This window comes from Cetorhinus maximus, chromosome 9 (genome assembly GCF_964194155.1).
Source record: "Cetorhinus maximus chromosome 9, sCetMax3.hap1.1, whole genome shotgun sequence".
Lineage (NCBI taxonomy): Eukaryota > Metazoa > Chordata > Chondrichthyes > Lamniformes > Cetorhinidae > Cetorhinus > Cetorhinus maximus.
Window position 1 is genome coordinate 4,233,886 of NC_135887.1, and position 26,116 is coordinate 4,260,001.

The following is a 26,116-nucleotide window of genomic DNA, read 5'->3' on the forward strand; positions in this document are numbered from 1 at the left end:
GGAAATGAGGTCTGTGCCACAAAATGGCTCAGGCCTTGTGATGCTGGAACAATTGGTGGGCAAGTGGGTATTCCTCGCACACCCGTTGTCTGCCTCGAGTAAACAATGGCCTCATTTGAGGTGAATTTTTACTTCCATCACTTTGACGTTAGACTGACAGAGCCTACAGAACCTGGCAGGCCTTTTGAAATAAAAAGTATATGTATTTCTAGAATGGGAGTGCGATCTAGGTTATTGCCCAGCCTATGAAGGTGAAAATGACCCATAACTGAATCGTGCTGGGGAACGGTACCACACCCGCCTTGATTGATATTTTAAATAGGTTTTTCTCCTTTCTTCTCTCTCCACTGACAGCACACTATTCCGCTTTGTCAGCTGACAGGCAGTTCAGGTAACCTGCTCCTATCGCTGATAGGCAACAGTATCTTCGCATAAAGCCCGGGTCTGCTCACTTTAATTTGCCTTTCCTGTGTCATCCCTGGTGACCCAGCCAAGATCAGGGAGCTCACTGCACGGGGAGCAATTTCATCTTTTAAAATAGATATTTTAAATCAGTTTCTCTACATTGCCAGAGGAATCTCTTTTCATTGTTGCTGCCATCGCAGCCGCTGTGAGCTGGATAGTTACTACTGAATCGGAGTGACGTTATATTTTATTAACAGCCATACTTACGAACAACGTCCCCAATCTTCCTGGGGCCAGTCTTCTCCAGCTCGGCCAGTACGTTGGCTTCAAAGGTCAATGATGCAACCCTGAAGAAGAACTCCTTTACATTCTCTCCTAATGCCAACAAAGAAGAGCATCTTAGCATTCAACTGAACGGCCCTCACAGCATGTTCTCCAACTACAGTTTGCTGTATTAAAGTGTAACTATCCTCAAGACACAGCTGCACAAAGGCATGCCTGCCTGTCAATGCCACGGGGTTGTGGGACAAGTATCCAATCATTGTGGGGAACTGCCAAACAGAGAAGGCTGGGCCTTAAGGCCAGGAAGTAAGGAAAAGCCAATGTTCATTGGCATCTCACAAAGCTCTTAACACAGAGTTCAAGAGCTCCGTCGGAAGATTCCTAGATGCTGGTCACTTGTTGGGTTAGGAATGATGTGTGGGCCAGGGAGACCCATGCAGAAAACAGAAAATGAAAAGCCCCCCAACAGTGTCATTGTCCACAATACAATGATATCTAAAGTGCCTCTCACAATATACTCCTGTCCTCTGGTTACACTCTATATGCCAGCACACTAAGGATGAGTAGAGAGGAAGTAGGATACACAATTTTTATTTAGCAAAAATCACAAAATGGAATTAGATTCTTTAAGGAAAATGGTGGATTTTATGAAGAAATCCATAAATATTAGATTCAACTCATTTCAGTTATGGCAGGCTAACAGTACCAGCTCTGATAAAATAAACTGCTTGCTTCAGGTCTTTGGTAGATACTATTTTAGGTGTTGGGCCTATTGGAATTTCTGTGCTTGAATATATTCGCAATGGACTGACAAGTAGTTCAAGAGCACCATCTACTGGAATTGTACAGCCAGTAACCCGGTAATAACAACTTACATAACCATCAGGAAATTCCTCAGTGGATTCTCCTGATTGAATGCCATAACCGGTGAGACCTCATTAACACGGTTCACGCACCATTTCCACTGAAGCTACAGTGGCAAATTGGGAGACCTCCTGAGCAAATTTCCAGTAAAGACGTTTACTGTAGGAAAACATCCAAAGGGGTGGGGGTTGAATTTGTACACGAAGCAGGGCCTGGGCGAAAATTTAGGATAATTGATAAAACACTGCTCAAAGACAGGGGTTACGAGAAGGCATTTGGAGCGTAGGAGAGATGCAACAAGATGGATGTTTAAGAAGAGAATTCCCCACAGGGACCATTAGGTGAAGGCTCTGCCACTGATGGTGAAGCAGGAGGAGGGAGGAAACATACAATACTTGGGGGCTTAGGGCTGGGACTTAGGGCTGGAAGAGATTGGAAGAGCCTTGGTAGGATTTGTAAACTAACATGTACTGCTTCTAGGTAAATGAGTATTTGTCCAATATACACAAATGTCACACAAAAGCACACGTGCAAACTCAAGCACCCCTGCTAGGTGCACATGTAAGATATTTGGCATGACCTCCCCACAATTTGTGTTCACTCATTCTCATTTCACACTGTAATATTAACCCTGTAATGTTTAAATGTTAGAATCTAGATCAGGGCAGGTCCCAGTTCCATCAGGGATAGATAGGGGTCAGAAGAAGAGTCATACTGGACTTGAAACTCTGTTAACTCTGCTTCTCTCTCCACAGATGGACCGTCTAAGCATTTCCAACACTTTCTGTACACATTATCTAGCCAATACGCGAGATGTCGTCAATCCACAGCACTGACTTAGAACTTAAAAAGGTCACAATCTCATTTTTTTTTAAAATGTGAAAATAAAGTAGCAGCCTTGAAAGGTTAAAGGAGACACTGAGGGTGATTGTGTACAACATCGTGATAGTGTACAACAGGTGACATCGAATCAACCACCCATTATACATCTTTCTTGATTTTCATTTCCATTGGAAGGATAATTGGGAGTGGCGTATGACGTGCAGAAGATCCAATATCACCCAGCTTATAATGTCATACAAATTAAAATGACCCCACCACATCTAAAACGGGTCCATTCGCCAGCGGTACAATTTCTTCACTCAGCGATTAACCATTTTATTTTATAAAGAAGTTAACAAATATCAGCCATTATACATAGCAGATCTATGGCTTTGAACTAAACTCGCTTTCTACTCACCTGTTAGAGAAGACACTGCCCAATATTCTGCTTTTATTTCCTTGGCAATTTTGATAGCATCTTTCTCTATCAGGTTGTACTGGGCGGGTGACTGTAAAGGACAAGGAATGACACATTGTGTAAACGGCATGGCCAAAACATGAGCTAAATTCTGCTGCAGGATTTTCAGCCAAGTAGGGACATAGGCCGGGATTTCCCAGCCCCCGTGGTGGTGGGACCCACTGTTGGGAGGTTCGGTGGCTCAGCTAAAAGTCCATTGGCTTTCAGTGGGAGCGTACGATCCCGGAGGTGGGCAGAGCCAGAAAATCCCACCCAAAGTGTCAAAGGGGGATCGATTTTAACTCCCAGGCTGGAATAAGGCCTAGCGAGTGGTCAGGCCAACTGAGAGGCTTGGCCAATTCTAAGTGACGGCTTTCATTAGCATACCCCCTTTTGGGGCTTCCCAATGAACATGGCTGAGGAGTCTGTGGGAGGCAGCCCCTCAGGGCTGTTAAAATCATGTGGGTTGTGAGCCCATCCCCAGGAACCTGTAGGAATGTTTCCTGACTTTAGATAAGTGGCCATGGAGCAAATCCGATTGGTGTAAAAGGTGGGAGGTGAGGGAAGCCTGGGGTAGGGAATTTCCTGGTGGGCCCTGACAGAGTAATCCCGCTCCTCCTGGCTTAATGCAATCCTAAAATAAAACCTTAAATATCACTTTGAATAAACAAGGCAGGATAAGGAGACCAAAAATCATAAATTTAAAGTAGTAAAAATAATCGTCCATCAAAAACTAGAAGGAGCGACAACACACAAGGGTGTGAAAATCTGGAATTCTCTTCCCCAAAGGGTTGTGGATGCTGTGTTAATTGAAACTTTGAATACGGAGATTGATAGATATTTGTAAGTTGGCTAATAAAGTTGAGGTCCAGATCAGTGATGGTCCTAATAAATGGCAGACAGGAGCTGAATGGTTTACTCCTATTCCTAGGCTCTTAGAGCGCATGAAGTCCGAACTTTCAATATTTAAGCTTTGAAATACAGGAAATGAAACCAATTATCTCTCCATTTTAATACATTGTCTGCCAAGAAGAGGCAGATGCTACTTACACTGAGGTCTTTCTTAGTCCCAACTAAGAACAATAGTACAGAGGTAGGATCATTTTCTTTAAGGGCATCTCTCAACCATTGTCTGAGGAACAAAAAGCACAGAAACAATTATCAAAAGGTTACAGGTGACAACAGTTAGAACTGAAAATAACTATGCTCCATGGCTGATTTTGAGTTTTTAATCTGAAAGGTAGTTTTGATGTGTTGAAATATTTGTTATTGTGTCACATTGTTTATTTCTGTGGAAACCATGTTTATTTTTTATTCATTTACAGAATGTGGGTTTCGCTGGCTGGGCCAGCATTTATTGCCTATCCCCTTAATTGTCCTTGAGAAGGTGGCGGTGAGCTACCTACTTGAACAGCTGCAGTCCATGTGGTGTAGCAATACACAGCGCTGTTAGGAGGGAGTTCCAGGATTTTGACCCAGTGACAGTGAAAGAATGGCGATACGTTTACAAGTCAGGATGGTGAGTGGCTTGGAGGGGAACTTCTAGGTGGTGATGTTCCCATGTACCTGCTGCCCTTGTCTTTCTAGATGGTAGTGGTCGTGGGTCTGGAAGGTACTGCCTAAGGGGGCTTGGTGAATTCCATCTTGTAGATGGTACACGCTGCTGCCACTGGGCATCAGTGGTGGAGGGAGTGAATGTTTGTGGATGGGGTGCCAATCAAGCGGGGCTGCTTTGTCCTGGATGGTGTCCAGCGTCTTGAGTGTTGTTGAAGCTGCACTCATCCAGGCAAGTTTTCATCACACTCCTGATTTGTGCCTTGTAGATGGTGGACGGGTTTTGGGGAGTCAGGAGGTGAGTTACGCACCGCAGGATTCCCAGCTTCAAACATCTGAAGTACCAAAAACTTGGGATTTCAAATCGAATCATCAGACTTGTAAACTTTATGTGTATAACTTCTGTGCCCTAGTTGTTTAGGGTTTGTTAAAATTAATTAATTGCCCATCCCTAATTGCCCTTGTTCAGAGGGCATTTAAGAGTCAACGACATTGCTGTGGGTCTGGAGTCACATCTAGGCCAGACCAGATAAGGGCAGGATTTCCATCTCTAAAAGACATTAGTGAACCAGATGGGTTTTTACAACAATCAGCAATGGTTTTATGATCATCATCAGTCTTTTAAGCCCTGATTTTTATTGAATTCAAATTTCACCATCTGTCATGGTGGGATACAAACCCAGGTCACCAGAGCATGACCCTGGGTCTCTGGAATACCAGTCCATTGACAATACCACTATGCCAAGGAGGTGTAGGTCATCCATCACCCATGAGGGTGTACATGATTACAGCTAACCCTCTTGCCTTGGAGCTGCTTAAATACAGGAGCTGGAGTTTAGCTATCAGGGTCGCAAGGTCTGGTTTAGGTGCAGATGCGTGTAACCTCTGTGCTGCTCTCAAAAGCTAAACTCTGGGCTCTCCTCTTCCACTGTGCGAGGGTATGTTCCATTAGCACTTGCACAGGCCCAGATTCAAAACAGAAATTGTGCTCCCACCCACTGCTGTGAAGAGAACACTGGGCACCCGTCTAACAGGCGGCCTCTGCACCCAGGGTTCAAAGAATGGAAATGCAAGAGACACAAGTTCAAGTCCCAGCATAGCCGCTGGAGGAATTTAAATTCAATTAATTAATAAATCTGAAATAAAATATTAATCTTATTAATAATGACTATGAAACTACTGAGTTGTTGTGAAAACCCATCTGGTTCATTAAAGCCTTCCAGGGAGGAAATCTGGGGAAGAATTTTCGGATCGGCTGTGTGCCCACCGAACTGTCAAAGGCCTATTACGGCCTGTTAAAAACTAATTGAATTAATAAAAGAGCTGCCCGTCCAACCTTAAGGCTGTCGGGCAGGCGAAGAGCCCAGGCGGCCTTCGCATTTTTCATGGAACCTCATCCACGGGCGGGATGAGGTTTCATGAAATGTTTTAAAATTCAATAAAAAATTTTTTTAAAAATTTATTGATATGTCCCAGCTCGTGTGACACTGTCCCATGAGGGGACATGTTTTAAAAGTTTTTAATTTCTTTATTTAAATGTTTAAACCATAAAGAGCGCAGGCCACGACTCAGGGAATCACCCACTGCCCGCACAGGGAGCGCTCAGCGCTTCCGGTCGCACATCACGCTGGGCGGGCTCCCATGTAAAATGGCGGCGCAGACCCAATTGGGGGCGCCGATTGGGTTCGTGCCTGCTCCTGTGCGCCCCTGCACAACCCCCCCCAAAGGGGGGGGAGATTCTGCCCCTGTTGTTCTTATCTGGTCTGGCCTACATGCGACTCCAGACCCGCAGTACTCTTAACTGTCTTCTGAAATGGTCTAGCAAAATACTCAGTTCAAAGGTAATTAAGGATGCGTGATGAACGCATGCCTTGCCAGAGATGCTCACATCCCAAGCATGATTTTTTTTAAAAGTGACTGAGTGTGACCTTGGTGCTTTCCCTTTCCATCTATGTCTTTAATATTCTTCTTCACAGCGTAAAATAAGCCAAGAGCCTTGTTTAACTCAGGGCAAGATTTCATCGCCAATACTGAGTTGAATATACAAGATGCACTGCAGCAACTCACCAAGGCTCCTTTGACTGCATCTACCAAACTTGCAACCTCTACCATCTTGAAGGACAAGGGCAGCAGATAGATGGGAACACCACCACCTATAAGTTCACTTCCAAGCCACACACTGTCCTGACTTGGAAATATATCGCCGTTCCTTCACTGTCACTGGGTTAAAATCCTGGAACACCCTTTCTAACAGCACTGTGGGTGTACCTACACTACATGGACTGCAGCGGTTCAAGGCAAAGGCTCAGCACCACCACCCTCTTAAGGGCAATTAGGTATGGGCAATAAATGTTGGCTTAGCCAGCGATGCCCAGATCCCATGAAAGAATTTTTTTAAAAACTGGGTTGTAGAAGATCAGGTTTGCAAATGCAGCTGCTAGGCAATTTTAAAGCAAAATTCCTGCCTTCTGGACTATGCCAGTAACAAATAAACAGGAAATTTATGTGACAGGTGTGAATTTTGAGATGCAATCTGCCTTTTGTTTAACCTCCCACCCTTCATGGCATTCCCATTCTTTTTCTTGACCCTGACAATGGATAAAACCCGTTATTAGCTATACATAAATCAAGCTGCTGGTGGTCTATCTTTGGTGCAACTGTCACCCTTTAAACACAGTTGAGGACAGAAGTGTGTTAACATCTTGTCTATTACACTGGTAGTAATGTAATTGACATTAACAAACCTTAAGGTTAAGAGAAACAGATGATGGGTATTAATTGTCTTTGAGCACATATAAATAGGGGATAGCTGGGACACTGGATGGAGTAGTAGGAGGGCTCTGTGTCTTGATTTCAGCTTCACTAACTGGCTTGGATTCTATTAACAGAGAAGACTCAATTACTGCATGCAAAATGAAGTTATTTGAAAAAGTCTTTATATTTTTCTCTTTCCTTCTTTTTTCTTTTTTAGCATTTACTTTTGTTCCTATTTTGAGAAGGAGGCTCCCGCTATGTTGAGAAAACAGGACATACATTGACACAGGGCTTTTCACAAGTCCGGGGTGTCCCAAAGCACTTTACAGCCAATTAAATACTTTTGAAGCATATTAACTTTCGATACAACCAATATTTCCCTTCCTTCCCATGGAGGAGCTCCGTGCTTCTGGTGCCATGCACCACCCTACCGATCTGTTTCTCTTAACCTTAAGGTTTGTTAATGTCAATTATATTACCAACAATGTAATAGACAAGGTGTTAACACTCTCCTGTTCTCAACTGTGTTTAAAGGTTGTGATTGGGAACTCAATGTCTTCCTTATTACCATTAAAGTAAGCACACCAGACTGAGCAGTGATTATCTCAAGTTCAAGAATCCAAATGTGAAAGGGAAATGCACTGAAATTTTTAGAAGCAATAGCATGGATTGTTTTGCAGGTTTCTTTATGAAATGATAGATAAAGCAAGATCCTAATTTTGGCTACTTACTTTACATGATCCAGTGATGCTATGTCATTGACGTCAAATACAATTATTATTGCTGAAAAAAAGAGATTGCATTATAATTATTATTTCATAGAACTGAAAATGGAGTGGTTAACAAAATATGTTCAAGTGAATATTAAAAAAACTAATCGTAAATGGGATCTGGAAAAAACAAACAGTCTAACTGACAAATGTGTCAATTATAGTTTATCTATCTATAACAATCTATATCGATGGCTTGGATAAAGGGACTGAATGATGGTTGCTAAACGTGCTGATGACACCAAGGTAGGTAAGAGAATAAGTTGTCAAAAGGAGGTAAAGAGTCAACAAAGTGATTTTGATAGGTTAAGTGAATGGGCAAAATTTGGCAGATAGCGTTTGGTGTGGGAAAATGTGAATTTGTCCACTTTGACAGGAAGATCAGAAAATCAGTATACTACATAAATGAAGAAAGGCTGCCCAACTCAGTGCTACAGAGGGATCTGGGTGTCCTGGTAAATGAATCATAAAATGTTAGTAAGCAGGTACAGAAATTATTAGGAAGGCAAATGGAATGTTGGCATTTATTGCAAGAGGAATGGAATATTAAAGTAGGGAAGTTTTACTGCAGCCGTACAAGGCCTTGGTGAGACCAGGGGCTGCATTTCACGGGAGACTGAATTGATTGCCACCTCTCCAGAAGTAAAGTCGGCCAGAAGCCAACTCACTCCATGCCAGCCCTCCCTGCAGCCATAACACACTGCGGGTTGACTAAATTGGTCGAGAGTGGGATTTCCACCCCTAACTCAGGAGCTGCCGGCCAATGTGATTGGTCTCCAGTTGCACTGTGCCTGGCAGCGGCAGAGCTGAGACGTGGGCGCTGCTGGGGCTACAGCAAGAAGGCTGAAGGGGAACATGACAGCCCCAGTGTGGGTGGGTGCCCCCAATGTTTGCAGGGCAGCCCCCCACCCCCACCCCCAAGTTGAGGTGCCCCTCCCCTCCCTTTCCTTCCCACCTTCGTTCATACTGGCCTTTAAAAACGGCATACCCACTCTCACCCGACTGCCCACACCAACTGTGTTATGGCAGCGAATTATTCAGGTCAATAGGCTTGTTACCAAGTCTAAATGACCCTTGATTATTTATTTACAAATAGCGGGAAGGCCGCCGTGTTTGGCACCCGCCCACCTAGCACATTATGGGTGTGAATTCAGGGGTGGGCTGCAAGGTGGTGGGCTAGTCACTCAACCTATTTTACATGCTCCCTCCCAACTAAAGCACACCCGGTTGGGGCACATAAAATCCAGCCCCACATCCAGAGTACTGCGTATAGTTTTGGTCTCCTTATTTGAAAAAGGATATAATTGCTTTCGAAGCAGTTCAGAGAAGCTTCACTCAACTCATTCCTGGGATATGGGCAGGTGGTGGCGTAGCGATATTGTCACTAGACTAGTAATCCAGGCACCCAGGGCAGTGGGCTTTGGGGACCTGGGTTCGAATCCCAACATGGGATTTAAATTCAATAAAATATCTGGAATTAAAATTCTCATGATGACCATGAAACCATGTCGATTGTCATAAAAACCCATCTGTTCACTAATGTCCTTTCATTAGTCTATGGAAGGAAATCTGCCGTCCTTACCTGGTCTGGCCTACATGTGACTCCAGACACACAGCCATGTGGTTGACTCTTACATACCCTCTGAAATGTCCTAGCAAGCCTCGTTGTATCAAACCGCTAAAAAAAAGTCAATAAGGAATGAAACCGGATGCACTGGCATCAAGCTAGGCACCAGAAAAGACGAACTCAGCCCTGTCAACCCCCCAAAGTTCTCTTTACTAACATCTGGGGTCTAGAGCTTTCTCACAGACTAGTCAAGTAATAGCCAACCACCATCAGCATCCCTGGGTATATCCTGTCCCGCTGGCAGGACAGACCCAGCAGAGGTAGGGGCACAGTGGTATACAGTTAGGAGGGAGTTGCCCTGGGAGTCCTCAACATCGACTCCAGACCCCATGAAGTCTCCTGGGCAAGGAAACCTCCTGCTGATTACCACGTACCGTGGCCCCCTCAGCTGATGAATTAGCACTCCCCCATGTTGAACACCACTTGGAGGAAGCAAGAGTGCGGAATGTACTCTGGGTGGGCGTCTTCAATGTCCGTCATCAAGAGTGGCTTGGAAGCACTACTACAGACTGAGCTGGCCGAGTCCAAGAGGACATAACTGCTAGATTGGGTCTGCAGCAGTTGGTGAGGGAAACAACAAGAGAAAAAAACATACTTGACCTCATCCTCACCAACCTGAGGTATACAGATGCATCTGTCCATAACAGTATCGGTAGCAGTGACCACTGCACAGTCCTTGTGGAGATGAGGTCCCACCTTCATATTGAGGATACCCTCCATCATGTTGTGTGGCATTAACCCCGGGCTAAATGGGATAGATTTCGAACAGATCTAGCAACTCAAAACCGGGCAACCATGAGACGCTGTGGGCCATCAGCATCAGCAGAATTGTACTCAACCACAATCTGTAACCTCATAGCTCAGAATATCCCCCGCTCACCAAGCCAGGCGATCAACCCTGGTTTAATAAAGAGTGCAGGAGGGCATGCCAGGAGCAGGACCAGTCATACCTGAAAATGAGGCATCAACCTGGTGAAGCTACAACACAGGACTACTTACGTGCCAAACAGCATAAGCAGCAAATGATAGACAGTGCTAAAAGATTCCACAACCAATGGATCAGATCTAAGCTCTGCGGTCCCGCAATATCCAGCCTTGAATGGTGGTGGACAATTAAACAACTCAATGGAGGAGGAGGCTCTACAAATATCCCCATCCTCAATGAAGGAGGAGCCCAGCATATCAGTGCAAAAGATAAGACTGAAGCATTTGCAAAAAGTGGATGGTCCGTCTCGGCCTCCTCCAGAGGTCCCCAGCATAACAGATGCCAGTCTTCAGCCAATTCGATTCACTCCAAGTGAAAACACTGGATACTGCAAAGGCTATGGGCCCGGACAATATTCCAGCAATAGTGCTGAAGACTTATGCTCCAGAACTTGCCACACCCCTAACCAAGCTGTTGCAGTACAGCTACAACACCGGCATCTACCCAGCTAGGTGAAAAATTGCCCAGGTATGTCCTGTACACAAAGAGCAGGACAAATCCAACCCGGCCAATTACCGCCCCATCAGCCTACGCTCGATCGTCAGTAATGTGATGGAAGGGGTCATCAACAGTGCTATCAAGTGGCACTTGCTTAGCAATGACCTGCTCACTGACGCTCGGTTTGGATTCTGCAAGGATCACTCAGCTCCTGCCCTCATTACAGCCTTGGTCAAACATGGACTAAAGAACTGAACTCAAGAGGTGAGGTGAGAGTGACTAACCAAGTGTGGCATCAGGGAACCCTAGCAAAACTGGAGTCAATAGGAATCAGGGGGAAAATTCTCCACTGGTTGGAGTCATGCCTAATAGAGAGGAAGGTGATTGTGGTTGGTGGAGGTCAATCATCTCAGTTCCAGGACATCACTGCAGATGTTCCTCAGGGGAGTGCCCTCAGCCCAACTATCTTCAGCTGCTTCATCAATGACCTTCCTTCCATCATAAGGTCAGAAGTGGGGATGTTCGCTGATGATTGCACAATGTTCAGCACCATTCACAACTCCTCAGATACTGAAGCAGTCCATGTCCAAATGCAGCAAGACCTGGACAATATCTTGGCTTGGGCTGACAAGTGGCAAGTAACATTCGCGCCACCCAAGTGTCAGGCAATGGCCATCTCCAACAAGAGAGAATCTAGCCATCACCCCTTGACATTCAAATCACATTACCATTGCTGAATCCCCCACTATCAACATCCTGAGGGTTACCATTGACCAGAAGCTGAACTGGACTAGCCATATAAACACTGTGGCTACAAGTGCAGGTCAGAGGCTAGGAATCCTGTGGCAAGTAACTCACCTCCTGACTCCCCAAGGCCTGTCCACAATCTACAAGGCACAGGTCAGGAGTGAGATGGAATACTCCCCAATTGCCTAGACGAGTGCAACTCCAACAACACTCAAGAAGCTTGACACCATGCAGGACAAAGCAGCCCACCCAATCCACAAACATTCACTCCCTCCACTACCAAACGGTAGCAGCAGTGTGTACCATCTACTTGATTCACTGCAAGAACTCATCTAGGCTCCTTCGGCAGTACCTTCCAAACCCATGACCACTACCATCTAGAAGGTCAAGAGCATCAGACACATGGGAACACCACCACCTGGAAGTTCCCCTCCAAGCCACTCAGCATCATGACTTGGAAATATATCGCTGTTCCTTCACTGTCGCTGGGTCAAAATCCTGGAAGTCCCTCCCTAACAACACTGTGCATGTACCTACACCGCATGGACTGAAGCGTTTCAAGAAGGCAGCTCACCACCACCTTGTAAAAGGGCAATTAGGAATGGGAAATAAATGCTGGCCTTGCCAGCAACATCCACATCCCATGAATGAATAAAAAAAAAAGGATTGCGTTTATGAAGAAAGTATGTACAGGCCTTTACCATTGGATTTCAGAAGAGTAAGAGGTGAACTTATTGAAACGTATAAGATACTGCGGGGACTTGATAGGGTGGATACCAGGAAGATTATCCCTTTTGTGGGGGAGAGTAGAACTAGGAGACACGGTTTAAAAATAAGACGTCTCCCTTTTAAGATGGAGATGAGGGGAAAATGTTTCCTCTCAGAGGGTCGTCAGTCTGTGACTCAGAAAGAAAGTAGAAGCTGGGTCATTGAATTTATTGAAGACTGAGTTAGACAGATTTTTGATAGACAAGGGAGTCAAGAGTTATGGGGGGGCAGACAGGAAAGTGGAGCTGAGACCACAACCAAATAAACCATGATCTTATTGATGGCAGAGCAGACTCAAAGGGCCAAATGGCCTCCTGCTCCTAATTTGTATGTTTTTATATTCCCATGTTAAGAGTAAAGCTTCCTCACATCACCCAATGATTCAGTGAGAAGTAAGATTGGCTTGTCATGAGGGTGGGCCCTTGTTAAAGGAATACTCCAGGATAAAGTTATAGGCGATGTCACTGGTCTTCCCCAATAGGGCGAATTAGGCTCATAGCAAACCACCAGCTGTTGTACACCACTCCTGATTTTCATTTTGTTTGGCTTTAAGTCACTTGGATGATTTGCCCCCACAACCACTGCCAGGGAAAACTGGTTCTGACTCCATTTTCTGATTCCCCAGCTGAAGACCTTGGCCCCAATTAGTATTTCTAGTAGAGACAGAACTCCAAGGGTAATCTTTCTTTTGCAAATCTGGGGAGCCTTACCAGAGTGCTTGCTAATTACAGAATAAAACAAATGGAAAACTTAACATTGTGTCAGATACTTGAGCTTTCATTCCAGAGGCGATGTGCTCTGAGACAGAAGAATCACAACTGTTTCATTGTCACAGCAGACATGTATATTGGTGTCTACTGTCACTAGAATAAGATTCCCAACTTCAGTCCCAACCTAAGCCCAGACAGCAATGGCTGAGAAAATTTTTATTTCTTTTTCTTCCCACTTCTCTACTCTGACAGAGTGATATCTACTGATGTTACTTTGTAACTTCCCACCACTGACAAGGGCAGCACCAACCATCCCAACATAGAATTTTCCTCATAGCCACCCCAGATGAGATTGAAACTTGGCACATGAAAAAAGGTGACATTGAATCTGTTCCCTACCACAGAATAGTGCTGCATGTTTTATGTTCATGAAGAAAGAATACAGCCAGTTATTTCATGAAATCACTACAATCTTATTCCATCACGCTTAACACTATATTTATTTAGTATTGTTCATGACTATGGACGTCTCCAAGTGCTTCACAGCCAATGATGAACTTTTTTGAAGTGTAGTCACTGTTGTAGGAAGTTTAGCATGATTCTCACAGTATGATACACTAGGGTTGCTGAGAATAGGTACATTAGACAACGTGCTTTTTGGAGAGTCAAGACCATTTGACAATAGCCAAGCTGAGTCAGAGTATATCTAGGGCTCAGTCCACTTAGAAAGAAGTCCAATCCCCCTGTGCTCTCTGACCTTACATTGGCTCCTGGTTGACCAATGCCTCAATTTTAAAATTCTCAACCTTGTTTTCAAATCCCCCAGTGGATCTCTCCCTGTCTTGTTAGCTCCTCCAGCCCTACAATCCTCTGAGATACTTATGCTCCTCTAATGTCTCCTTATATAGCTTGGTGTCAAATTCATCTCTGTGAAGTACCTTGGGACTTTTTGCTATGTTAAAGGTGCTATATAAATGCTAGCTATTGTTGTGAGTCACCCAGGTTGTATTGTCACTGTTTGAGAGACATTAGTGTGGGACTGTTGTTTGCTTGTGAATCCATTCTGAGTTGGCCCATTGTTATCCTCTTGGGAGTGGTATGGGTGTGTAGGGGGATCAATGTCTTGAGTCTTGTAGGAAGAGTGTCTCATTACCTCCAAGCTCCAGAGGTACACTATAACTTTCCAACTGACAGATGGCCCAGAAGATGTTTCATGGTTATATTATTTTGAGGGAGGATTGCACTTCACCTGGGGAGGGGAGGAGAAGGCTAACAGTGAGAGGACATGTTGCAGGGTGGGCTTTGGTGGGGTGAAGGAGGGCTTGTTATCTTTGGAAGGTCTAAAAATGTAAAGCTTATGGAGTTCTCTGGCTCCTTGCCCAAAATGGTGAAATTCGAAAACAGAATTAGAATATGTGCAATAAAAAACAATTATTCCTGCACTTAAATAGCACCTAGGCATGTTGAAATGTCTCAAGGTGCTTCACATAATGAATTACTTGGAAGTGCAGTGACTAATGTCACGCAGGCAATGTAGCAGCTAACCTGCAGCATCTTACAAATAGCAAAGGAAATGAACGGCAGGATGACTGGTTTGCTTTGGTGACATTAAATATTGGCCAGGAGACCAGGCGAATCCATTGCTTTTCTCTAAATAGTGCCACGGGCATCTTTTATAGGCAGATCAGGCCTTAGTTGAATATCTCACCTGAAAGACAGCATCTGCACAAAACCAGCACTCCCTCAGAAGTGTTCTGAAGTTGGATTATGTGTTGGCCAATAAAACAGCATTGTTACCAGATACCTGATGTTGTTAAAAAATGAAGCTCGTACCTTGTGCTCCTCTGTAGTATGTGGAAGCAATACATTTGAACCTCTCCTGTCCTGCTGTGTCCCATCTATTAGAAAATATGCATAGAATTTCAGATTTATTTCAGTATTATTATAATTTATACAGCACAATTCACCCTGTATCTAAGTGTTCCTTCATAAAATCTAAATCCCATAATTTATGACAAACTAGCTGATGTCCCACAGTGATTCTCACAGTTTTTCAATTCATCCCTTCATGTAACCGGTTATGTGGATCTCTCTCAAGCTGAACTTGTTTGTGTCTTCCTCTCTTTCTCTCGCAAATGCCTCTCTTATACTTATCTCATTTTCTGGATCTCTGCGTCTTCAGCTCCTCAGCCTCTCGCAGATAAAAAAAAAAGGTGCACTAAGGGTAACTTTACTGACAGTTATGCACTCTAGAAACATAGGAACAGGAGTAGCCCATTCAGCCCCTCGAGCCTAGACCACCATTCAACTAGATCAAGGCTGTTCTATATCTTAACTCCATTTACTTGTCTTCTGAGCCATCTCTCCCTACCACCCTCGGCCGCTGCCACAGAGTCACTCTAAGGTAATGTCAGCGATCCTGTGCTCCCAGCAAAGACCTGTTCAATGGGAGCACCAGTCTGTGAATCAGAATTGCAGTGTGCAACATGCAGTCTATCAATTGAGCCTCTTCTCTGAGAGCCCAGAGACACTAAGTTACCTTATTGAGTTTGGGTTGCGCTGACTTGCTTCAAGCTCAACACTTCTGTCACGTCTTTAACAGTCAGACTCGGGCTTCTACCCAGACCCACAGCCCACCTACCTGGCACTAGCCCTACTGCCCTAATCCCATATCTAACCAATCATTGTGGCTCCATTTTTCTTCACTGCTGGACAAGACATCGCTACTGAAAACTTCTTAAAAAATAAACAAAACATTTCCTGCAATTAGGTCTTCATACCAAATACATGGAAAAGCATTGGTTGAGAAGAGGAGTTGGAAAGCCATTCCAATTATACACTCAAAATAGGTGAGGAAAAAGTACACAACACTCAGTGTTACAATGTTGTCATAGGTCAGACCACAGTGTTCTTTTTTAGGGTCATGTTTTTGGCCTGTTGATTGGCTGCACATCTGGACCTCATTGCTGCATCAGGTGCTCCACCACCCCCCCAAGTTATGCTGCATACTGGATGATATTCTGAGAGCAGGTAAACTCCTCTTGGACTGACACCTTGGGCTGGATCTTATGCTCTCCCCGCAGTGGGTTTGAAGGCAGGCGGACATGGAAAATCCAGAAGGAGGGGCCTTCCTGTCACCTATCTGCCTGCCCCTGACCTATCTGAAGTTTAGCCGGGGGCAGGGGAGGCGTTGGGCAGCCCATCGAATCTTGGGCCTATTGAAGCCCTTAAATGGCTAATTAATGACCACTAAAGGGCCTCATCCCAACGTCGTTAATATTTGATCCGCAGATGGGAGAGGCCCATGCCATGCGAAAGCTGAGCTGCAGTCAGGCAAGGTGGGGTGGCCGACTTATATCTGCCCTCTGGGCCCATCAGGGAAACCCCAAGGTCATTCCCCCTTTCACCCACCCACTGGGCTCTCAAACTCAGCACCCTAACCCCCTTGTTCCCTGCCTCACCGAGACCCCAGGCCTAGGACCCGTGGGCTCCTTGGCATGGCAGGACTGCCTGTAGTCCCAGCCCTGCCCACTGCCCCTGGCTGGCGCTGCTGTGACTATAGAGCGGCCGTCATCGGATTGGCTGGCAAGCTCCCTAAGGTGGGGTTTCCTCTCAGAGAGAGAGAGAGAGTGAGAGAGAGGCACGTAAGTCTTGCCTTGAAGCAATTAATGCTGCTTCCATTGTTAAATTGCTTTAGGGCAGCTGTCTGGCAGGCACCCCCACTCACAGGCTTCTTAGCCAGGGGCACAGGGACTGCAGCGCCCATAAAATCCAGCACTTTTACACATGCACTCACAACCACATTCAGCACAGATGCCCACGTAGCTGACATAGGTGTGGCACTGCCCTTAGCACAGCTTTGAGGGAACAAATATTTTCTTTCAAAATAAATTTCTCTCTCTGGGAACAGGGTATCTCAGAACAATAGCACTTACTCCCATATCCCCTACTGTAAATTGGGTTTCTCTCTTCTTTCACACCCCTCGGTCTGTTTTCCTTTGTCTTCCGCCCCACTGCATGATCTCACTTCCCCAAATTCAGAACAGAGTCTATCTCTCTCTCTCTCTAGTTTTTCTCAATGTGCTTATAAAGCCAGTACACTGGAAGCCCTCATGAGGGCTCATTTTCATGATATAGTTTGGGGATATACACCATGGCCAGAATTGACTGTTCTTTGAATATTTTCAGGCGTTGGGACCATTTCTGAGTCCTGACCCCACAAAGGATCAGAGGTGCCCTGACTGGGGCAATCTGACAGGAAGTGGCCAAACAAAAGGCCGCCCCTGTGTTCACCGGTCAACTAAGGGGGGCCGGTGAGTTCCTCAGGGAAGGAGTGCCGGACATTGTGAGCACCTGCGATGGAGGCTGGCAGCCCGTGTTGTGGGACCAGTGGCAGAGCTGCTGAGGGCCGGGCTGATGGATTGACAAGTGGGCTCCTCCACAGCCTGAACGGACCGAAGCTTTGGCTTCCCGCTGTCAGGCTGCCTCCTTTCACCTGCTGGGAGAGTTGACACTGCAGGAAAACACAGGCACCGTTCACAAGATTACTCTGTTCCAGATTGCCTGCCAATTAACCTAATTATTTGCACACCCACTGCTGGGCAGGCAGCCAGTGCCGCTTTTAGTTGGCATAAGCGCACGGAGGCAGGAATGCGTTGGGATGCCAACCCAGAGCGCATCTTTTCAAATTTCTCCTTGCCTCCTATCTCCAGACCCACTTTCTCAGGGCTGGTATGATTCCCACCCCATGGCTGCTTGAAATGTCAGAACCCTGGGGCAGACATGTGCGCTGAGTGGGCGTGCCCGCCCGACCCGCTCGAGTGTAAGCTGAGGCGTGATATTTCAGTCGGCGGGCGCCCGCGGGAGTTGGCAGCCTGACCACCGACAACGAACAGGCCTATTAAGGCCATTAAAGTTATAATTGAGTGAAATTTTTCGCTGCCTGTCCAACCTTATGGTTGGTGGGTGGGCAAAAAGGCCAAGCGGCCTTTGGATTTTTTAGGAAACCTCATCCATGGGTGAGGTGAGATGTCCAAAAGCAATTAAAAATTAAATAAAAATGTTAAAATTTCATTGATAACGTGTTTCTGCTAATGTGACAGAGTCACAAGAGGGGACACGTTTTTAACATTGCTGAGTTTTTTTTATTTCTGATTTTCTAAATCTTCAGCTCCCTGAGGCAGCTACCGAGTACCAATCAGAAATCACTGAATACTAATAAGAGGTCATTATTATGTGTTGATCAGAGGTCGCTGGGAATGCCAAATACTCATCTGCAGTCACTGAATATTAGCGGTCACAATATATTGATCATAGGTCAATGAATACCGATCAGGATCACTAAATGCTGATCAGGGGTTACTAACACTGATTCATGGTCACTGAATGATTTGGGTCACTGAGTAGCAATCACGATTGGGAATTCTGGCCAGTTTTCCTTTTTCTAATTCTAGGCGCTTAGAGAAAGTGCAGGATCCCTGACACTGCCCTGGTTGAGGTGAGCTAACTCACAAAGACCAGGATCAAACTGCTGATCTTCCACCTCAATGAGCCATGGTCAGAGCATAAAAACCTATTCTTAACACGGTGCGACCCAAGTAGCTCTGCCCAAGGAGTTACAGCAGGTCTGAGTGAGCTTACTTCCAGATGCGGTATGGTTTAGACAAGCAATTATACAACCTGACTCCAAAGGCCAACTGGCTTGTTTCTTTACCGATCAACTGAACCCTGAACACGGACATTGTTTGTTCCTGACAGATTGAGATGAAAATATGAAGTTGCTCAAACAATCATTTTATCTCCTCTCCTTTCCCGATCACAGGCTTCATTCAGGCAGACACAGTGTGAGCTGCAACCTTCCTTTCAAGCTCACTGCCGGCCTTTATCAGCTTTAGCTGCGAACATCTTCCACCCAGAGATGGAGCGTTTTGCCACTACAGTGCACTCCAATTGCTTTAACTGACAGAACCTACCCAGAGAGGGCATCTGAATCTGGCTGCATTTCAACTTCAGGCTTCCTCAACTGTAGCCCAGTGATCCACTAATTGAACACTCAGACTGCCTGGGCGGAATTTTACACCGCTGGGATTTTACGGTCCTGCTGAAGTCAATGGATTTTTGAATGGCTCACTACATTTTACAGGCCCACGCCTGCCACGATGCTGCTGTAAAATTCCACCCCGCGTCTCACAGAATCATAGAGCACACAAGGAGGCCATTCAGCCCGCTGTGATGGTGCTTGCTCGTTGAAAGACCTATCCAGTTAGTCCTATTCCCCCTGCTCTTTCCCCTATGAGATGCATTCTTTTTTTCATTTTTTCAAGCATTTACTCAATTCCTTTTTGAAAGCTGCTATTGAATCTGCTTCCACTATTCTTTCAGGCAGTGCAATCCAGATCATAACAACTTGCTGGGTTAAAATAAAAAAGAACCCTTTGGTTCTTTTGCCACTTGCCTTAAATCTGTGTCCTCTGGTTACTGATCCTCCTGCCAGTAGAAATAGTTTCTCCCTTTGTACTCAATCAAAGCCCATCATAAATTCGGGCACCTTTATTAGAAATCCCCTTAATCTTCTAAACCCAAAGGTGAAGTATCACATCTTCTCTAGTCTCTCCACAACTGAAGCCCGTCTAATCCCTGATGTCATTCTCGTTAATCTCATCTGCATTCTCGCCAACTCCTTGACATCCTTCCTAAAGTATAGTGCCCAGGATTGGACACAATACTCCAAACTGAGGCCTAACCAGTAACTTATAAATGTTCTGAAAAGCTTCCTTGCTTTGATGCTATGCATCTATTTATAAAGCCAAGAATCCTGTTTGCTTTTTTATGAGCCTTATCAATCTATCCTGCCATCTTCAAAGATTTATGTATGTTCACCCCCTTGTGTCTCTGTTCCTACATCCCCTTTATAATTGTAGCATTTAGTTTATATTGCCTCTCCTCATTCTTCCTTCTAAAGTGCATCACTTAACACTTCTCTGCATTAAATTTCACCCGTCACAGATCTGCCCTCCTCCACCAGTTCACCTGTGTTCTCCTGACATAACATTTATATTTGTGAAAGTTATTAAATCCAAGGACTGTGCAGCGGAACCAGTGCAAACCAAACAAGAGGCGGCTCAATATTCACAGCAGGCTTCTCCAGCTCCATACGTACAGCTGCAAACTGAAGGGAACTCCCAGCACTTCAAACCGCTCCATCTCAAAGTCCACCCCAATAGTAGCTTTGTAATTCTTGTCAAAGGTGTCCTTACAGAACCTAAAAGGGCACATGGAGGAACAGAGGGTTGTGAAATACATGTGATCTCAGACAGCAACGTGTTTATAAAAGCTGCAAGACGCTCTCAATCTCTGTCTCAGACTTGGGCCCTTTTTTGCTATTTTCACCAGTGGTTTTCATTTCTCATAAGCAGTTGTCGGCCCATTTTGAGCTGTACTTACCGGTTGATTAAACACGTTTTTCCGACTGACAGGTCCCCAACTACAATAATCTTGGAAATCTTCAACCTAAAATTAAAAGAGGTTTATTTTACACATCTCTTAGGAATGATGAAAAAGTGCATTTATTTAATTTCTTTTATATTTGACCGAAGAAATTTTTCCCGTCTCTTTAGGCTGCCGATATTTGAAAGGAACACTTTGTCATGTTCATGTTGAAGCTTCTTTGCTCGCTATTTTAACTGAGGTACTGATCCATTGCAAATGAAAGGAATAATGTCTTCATTAAATTAGTAGGCACAAATACTTCACATGAGCACATTAGTGTGTTCATTCATTACACAAGGTGATTTCGATCTGCTTTTGCTGCCCACTCTCCCCACATAAGGGAAAACAGCCCTGGAGCCATGCTGCTGTATGACTAATTTGTAGAAAGGGGCACGAGGGTGAACCAAAGTGTACCACTCATTTTCTCCCTCAGAAGAAACACTTGGCCCTCAGTGCTCCCATGTGATGGTATGACAGGACAAGCCTTAGAGTGTCAATGTGGACCTTGCATATACAGTTTAAGAGGGCAAATGATGCAATAAGTTCCAAATGTCTCCTCCCTTTTACCAACGTTTGTGCTTCAGTCATCACCAACACTATGTATTTATTCACTTAACATCAGGCAAGAGTAAGGACTGTTTGAGCCCTTACCCCCTACACCAAAGTTAACTGTTCATTAATTGGGCGCTTAATTATATTCAGGTGGTGGGCACTGGGGATTCACCTGTGTTCACACATTGAGGATCAGGCAGAAACCTGTGGTCACTGGATGATGAGGTGCTTGATATGTAATGTGTGTCTCTGTAAATAAAATTTTACAAGCATATAAAGACTAGGCTCCAGTTCCATACTTCACTACCAGGCTATCTGAATCGCAACACCCAAGGTTTTAATTCTTAACAACCGCCTGCAGTTCCTGTTTTATAGCACAGATAATACCAATGTGCTAATTGAGCAATTACACAAAGGCCGGGATTTTCCATTCTGGGACTAAGTCCCATGGTGAGGGCAGGATCCGGGAGTGCTTCCCGCTATGGATCCCAGTGCAAATTCCTGCCCAATCACCCAATGCTGGGCTCATTAATTATGCAGTCGGGGTGTTTCCCAACGCATTGTGCAACGGAGCGGGGCTGGATGACACGCACCCCGGCATCATATCCGGGCGCCATATTTAAAAGGCACCTGGACATCAACTCCTCTGTCACGAACCCACCGGTTGGAGGAGGAGATGGCCCGGCGATCCCATGGAGCCCCGGCCCCGGAATTCAGTGACGCTTCCCCCCGACGTGCTGCCCAATGCAGTGGAGGCCAGGAGGGGGCGTCCTCTACCCCGAGGATGGAAGGAAGAGGCTGAGCCATGTGACCAACACTGCATGGGAGGAGGTCGCCAGGGTGGTCAATGCCCTGGGCCTCCACCCGAGGACTGCCCTGCAGTGCCGGAAATGGATGAGCGACCTCGTTCGCAATGCCAGGGTGTGAACCTTCAACTGCTCACTCTCGCCTTACTGAATGGTAGAGCGGACATGGGTCCCCGTGCACCCCATGCATAAAAGAGCAATTCAACATGATAAAGCAATGCCTCATAGACCCATTGCAGTCCATCTAGTCTGCAGGTGGAGAGGTCACTGAGAGTCCCTGACCCTTCTACATAGAGAGCTCAGATGCTGTCTGGGGGGAAGGGGGTTGGGCGTTGAGGACACCAGCAAGCACTGCTAATGACATGCCTCTGTGGGCCTTATCCTTCTATATGCATGGGCTCATGCTCTGGAGGGTGCTGCCCCAGAACCTTTCTAGACAACCTGCAGTGCATCAATCACATGGCACACAATCCAATGGGTTATTTGTAAGACTGGAAGCATGAGAAAGATACCTGAAACCCAGGTGTCAGTAGGAAAAGGAGAAGGCCAGAAGTAGAAACCCTGTTCAGCAATACCTCCAGCCCACAGAGGACTGAGGACATTAGGAAGGGGGAAGAAAGTGCACCTGTAGAGCCATCACCTGCACCCTGCACCAGCCCAGACACACCTCGGTGGGTACGAGATCTAGTTCAGGCAGGATTTCACATTCCAGTGGTCATCACACGGACATGTATCTGCAGCAGGCAGGGACAGCCAAGCTCACCGGCACTTGGTGGACTGCAGGGGAAGAGGCATCGACGATGTCCTAGTCAGATGACGAGCCTCTGGGATTGGCCCTGCATGAGATGCTGGAGATGCTGCAAGAGGCGGGGGACCATCAGGCAGAGGTGACAGAGAATCTCAAAAGAATAGCATGTGAGGTGGAGGAGTCCGTCCGCCTGCTCTCTGATGAAGTGGTTCCAATTTGTGTGAGCTTGGAGGTCTCCATGGGGAAGATGGTGAACATCATGGAGACGCTCGTCAAGCAGAATGCCAAGTTTCTGTCAGGGGTGTGCGCAGACCTGCACTCCATCTCTGTACCCTTGGCCGAGATCTTGCTGTGGCTACGTGGGAGGGGATAGGGCACCTCGACCTCTCTCCAGGTACCCCTTCTCCTCAAGGAGTAAGGCAGGGGCTCTCAGGCACCCAAAGGGAGGGGGAGCATCTGTTGGACACCCCTGGGACCTCAGGACTCTCTGAGGGTGCCCAGCCCTTGGAATTCCCCCTTGCCTGTGATCCCTTCAGCTTCACCCTCTGTGACCGCAGAGGGAGCAGCTGCCCCACAGCCAGACAGCCAAAGTAAGCTGGGGTCCTTCAGGTCTCAGGCCTCCAGAGGATGTCCACCAAGGTCATCCAAGGCAACAGGCTGCCTCCACCACAGTTGTGGATTTCGGGGGAGCACCTAGAAGAAGTGGTAGGAAACGAAAGATTAAGAAGTTATGATTTCACATGTGGTTGCACAGTTGCACTATGATTGTTAAATGTTATGACACTTTTGTAAATAGACTATCTCGCTGATGTGGTTTAACTGAGATTCATAGTCATTAAGCCTGTGCACCCACCACCCCATTTTCAGGAGGACACCCCAGGCTGGGTCTATGTCTCTCAGAATCATGTGCAGGGAGACAAGGATCTTTGCCTGGGCCCTTGCGAACCATGTACAGGAAGCCTCCAGCGCATACTGAACCTTTGACCTTCACATGCTCGTCTGTTGAAATGCCTTAGCATTGTCAGTACTACATGCCGGGGTTCTCCTTCAGCTGTCCAGTTGAGCTGACCTCTCATTCCACCCGACCCCACTGACCCAACTCCCATGCAGCATCTCGAGATCCCCACCTCAAGGCTCTAGATAGTCGCTAGCGGCCAAGGTGCGTGTGACTTTTCAGGTTAAGTCCAACACTTTCCAACCTCTCCCCGCAACCCACACCCTCTTCCCCATAACCATCGAGTCCCCTGGTGTGACCTTAGACCTCCATACAGTCACCCTACAATCCTCCCCCATCACCCTCCATCCCACGCAGGTGAATGTCCATGTCCCTATCTTCACGGAGAGCCCACCCCCATGACAATAGAAAAGGCCCCCCTCATCCTGCTGACCCCCAGGATTCCATTTTACTTCTATGTGCCCTCCAAGAACCCTCAGCGTCTCTTCACCCATCAGCGCAAGACTCTCACCCTCCCACCTACCGGCTCCCACTGTCCCCTTTAACCCTTACCATCCCTTCCCATCAACAATTACCTCAGTATGCCCCCAGGACTCATAGAAACACAGAAACTAGGAGCAGGAGTAGGTCATCGGCCCTTCGAGCCTGCTCTGCCATTCAATATGATTATGACTGATCCACATCGCAAAGCCATATTCCCGCTCTCTCCCCATACCCCTTGATGCCAGAAATCTATCTATTTCCTTCTTAAATATATTCAGTGACTTGGCCTCCACAGAGTCTGTGGCAGAGAATTCCATAGGTTCACCACCCTCTGAGTGAAGAAGTTTCTCCTCATCTCAGTCCTAAATGGCCTATCCTGTACCCTGAGACTGTGACCCATTGTTCTAGACCCCTCAGCCAGAGGTAACATCCTCCCTGCATCCATCCAGTCTGTCCATCCCTGTCAGAATTTTATATATTTCAATGAGATCTCTCATTCTTCTAAACTCCAGTGAATACAGGGCCTAGTCGACCCAATCTCGCCTCATACAACAATCCTGCCATCCCAGGAATCAGTCTGGTGAACCTTCACTGCACTCCCTCTATGGCAAGTATATCCTTCTTAGGTAAGGAGACCAAAACTGCACACAATACTCCGGGTGTGGTCTCACCAAGGCCCTGTACAACTACAGTAAGACATCCCTGCTCCTGTACTCAATGCAATGACATCGCAGACCCCTCTTTCTGAACCCCTTCCCCCTCCTACCCCCACGCCCATTCATGACTGCACACCAGCCACCCTGTTTTCACCTGCACACCCTCCCATGCCCATTCACACCTGCATACCCTCCCATGCCCGTTCACACTTGCATACCCTCCCATGCCTGTTCACACCTGCATACCCCTCCCATGCCCGTTCACACTTGCATACCCTCCCATGCCCATTCACACCTACACACCCTTCCCATGCCTGTTCACACCTGCACACCCTCCCATGCCTGTTCACAACTGCACACCCTTCCCATGCCTGTTCACAACTGCACACCTGCCTTGCCCATTCACACCTGTACACCCTCCCTTGCCCATTCACATGCCGCCCCATGCCCATTCATACCTGCACATCACATCCTCACCCGCACTCCACCATTCCACTTCCCACCCTCCCACTCCATAAACCACCTCACCCATTTCACGGCCACCGAAGCTTCTCTCTCTTTCCCCTATCCCCGGCCCCCTCTAGGCCTCCACACCCGCCGCCACCTCTTCAATCGTCTCCTCCCTGTCTAATCCCCAACCCCACCCCAGCACAGACCATCGCCGTCCAAAGGTGCCTCATGCAGCTGATCACCTGCAGCGCAAAGATCCACATCCTGGAAGCTCCTGCAGTGTGAAGATCGACGTCTTGGATGGTCCTGCAGTGCAGGGATCCATATGGTTGATATTCCACTGCCGAATATGCCTGTCCTGCATGGGAAAGATCTACTCATGCTAAGAAGTTGGATGCCGTTCTGAATGCAAGCTGCCGACTTATCACAGGTTGTTTAAAACCAACAAACACCAACAGCCTATATATCCTGGCGGGTATCACTCCCCCTGATATAAGAAGAACGGTAGCCAGCAAGAAAGAGCGACTCCGTCAAACATCAGATCTACATCAAACATCTACATGGTCATACACCTACACCCAGCCGCCTAAAGTCAAGGAAGAGCTTCATGAACAGTGTTGTTCCATTACAATCAACCCCATCTGAAGCCCGCATCACCTTGTGGAAAGACCGGCTCGCCAGTCTCGAACAACCCCCAGCGATGGAAATTCTACCGGATGAAAGCCTTCCCCCAGGAGCTAATTGCAACTGAGCAAACTAGAAGTGCCTTAACAGGCTTAGGACTGGTGTAGGTTG

At 46.5% G+C, this 26,116-nt stretch overlaps 1 protein-coding gene across 1 annotated transcript in view; it reads right to left on the reverse strand.

Moving 5' to 3' along the window:
- The window catches only part of LOC144684323 (ras-related protein Rab-34-like), a 53,952-nt gene that overhangs the window by 847 nt on the left and 26,989 nt on the right, over nt 1-26,116 (reverse strand). Inside the window, exons 3-9 of the mRNA XM_078547955.1 lie at nt 20,627-20,692; nt 20,343-20,444; nt 15,017-15,081; nt 7,870-7,921; nt 3,881-3,962; nt 2,792-2,882; nt 673-780 (exon numbers count right to left, since the gene is read on the reverse strand). Of these exons, the coding sequence (XP_078404081.1) occupies nt 673-780; nt 2,792-2,882; nt 3,881-3,962; nt 7,870-7,921; nt 15,017-15,081; nt 20,343-20,444; nt 20,627-20,692 (566 nt within the window). The remainder of the gene's footprint in view (nt 1-672; nt 781-2,791; nt 2,883-3,880; nt 3,963-7,869; nt 7,922-15,016; nt 15,082-20,342; nt 20,445-20,626; nt 20,693-26,116) is intronic.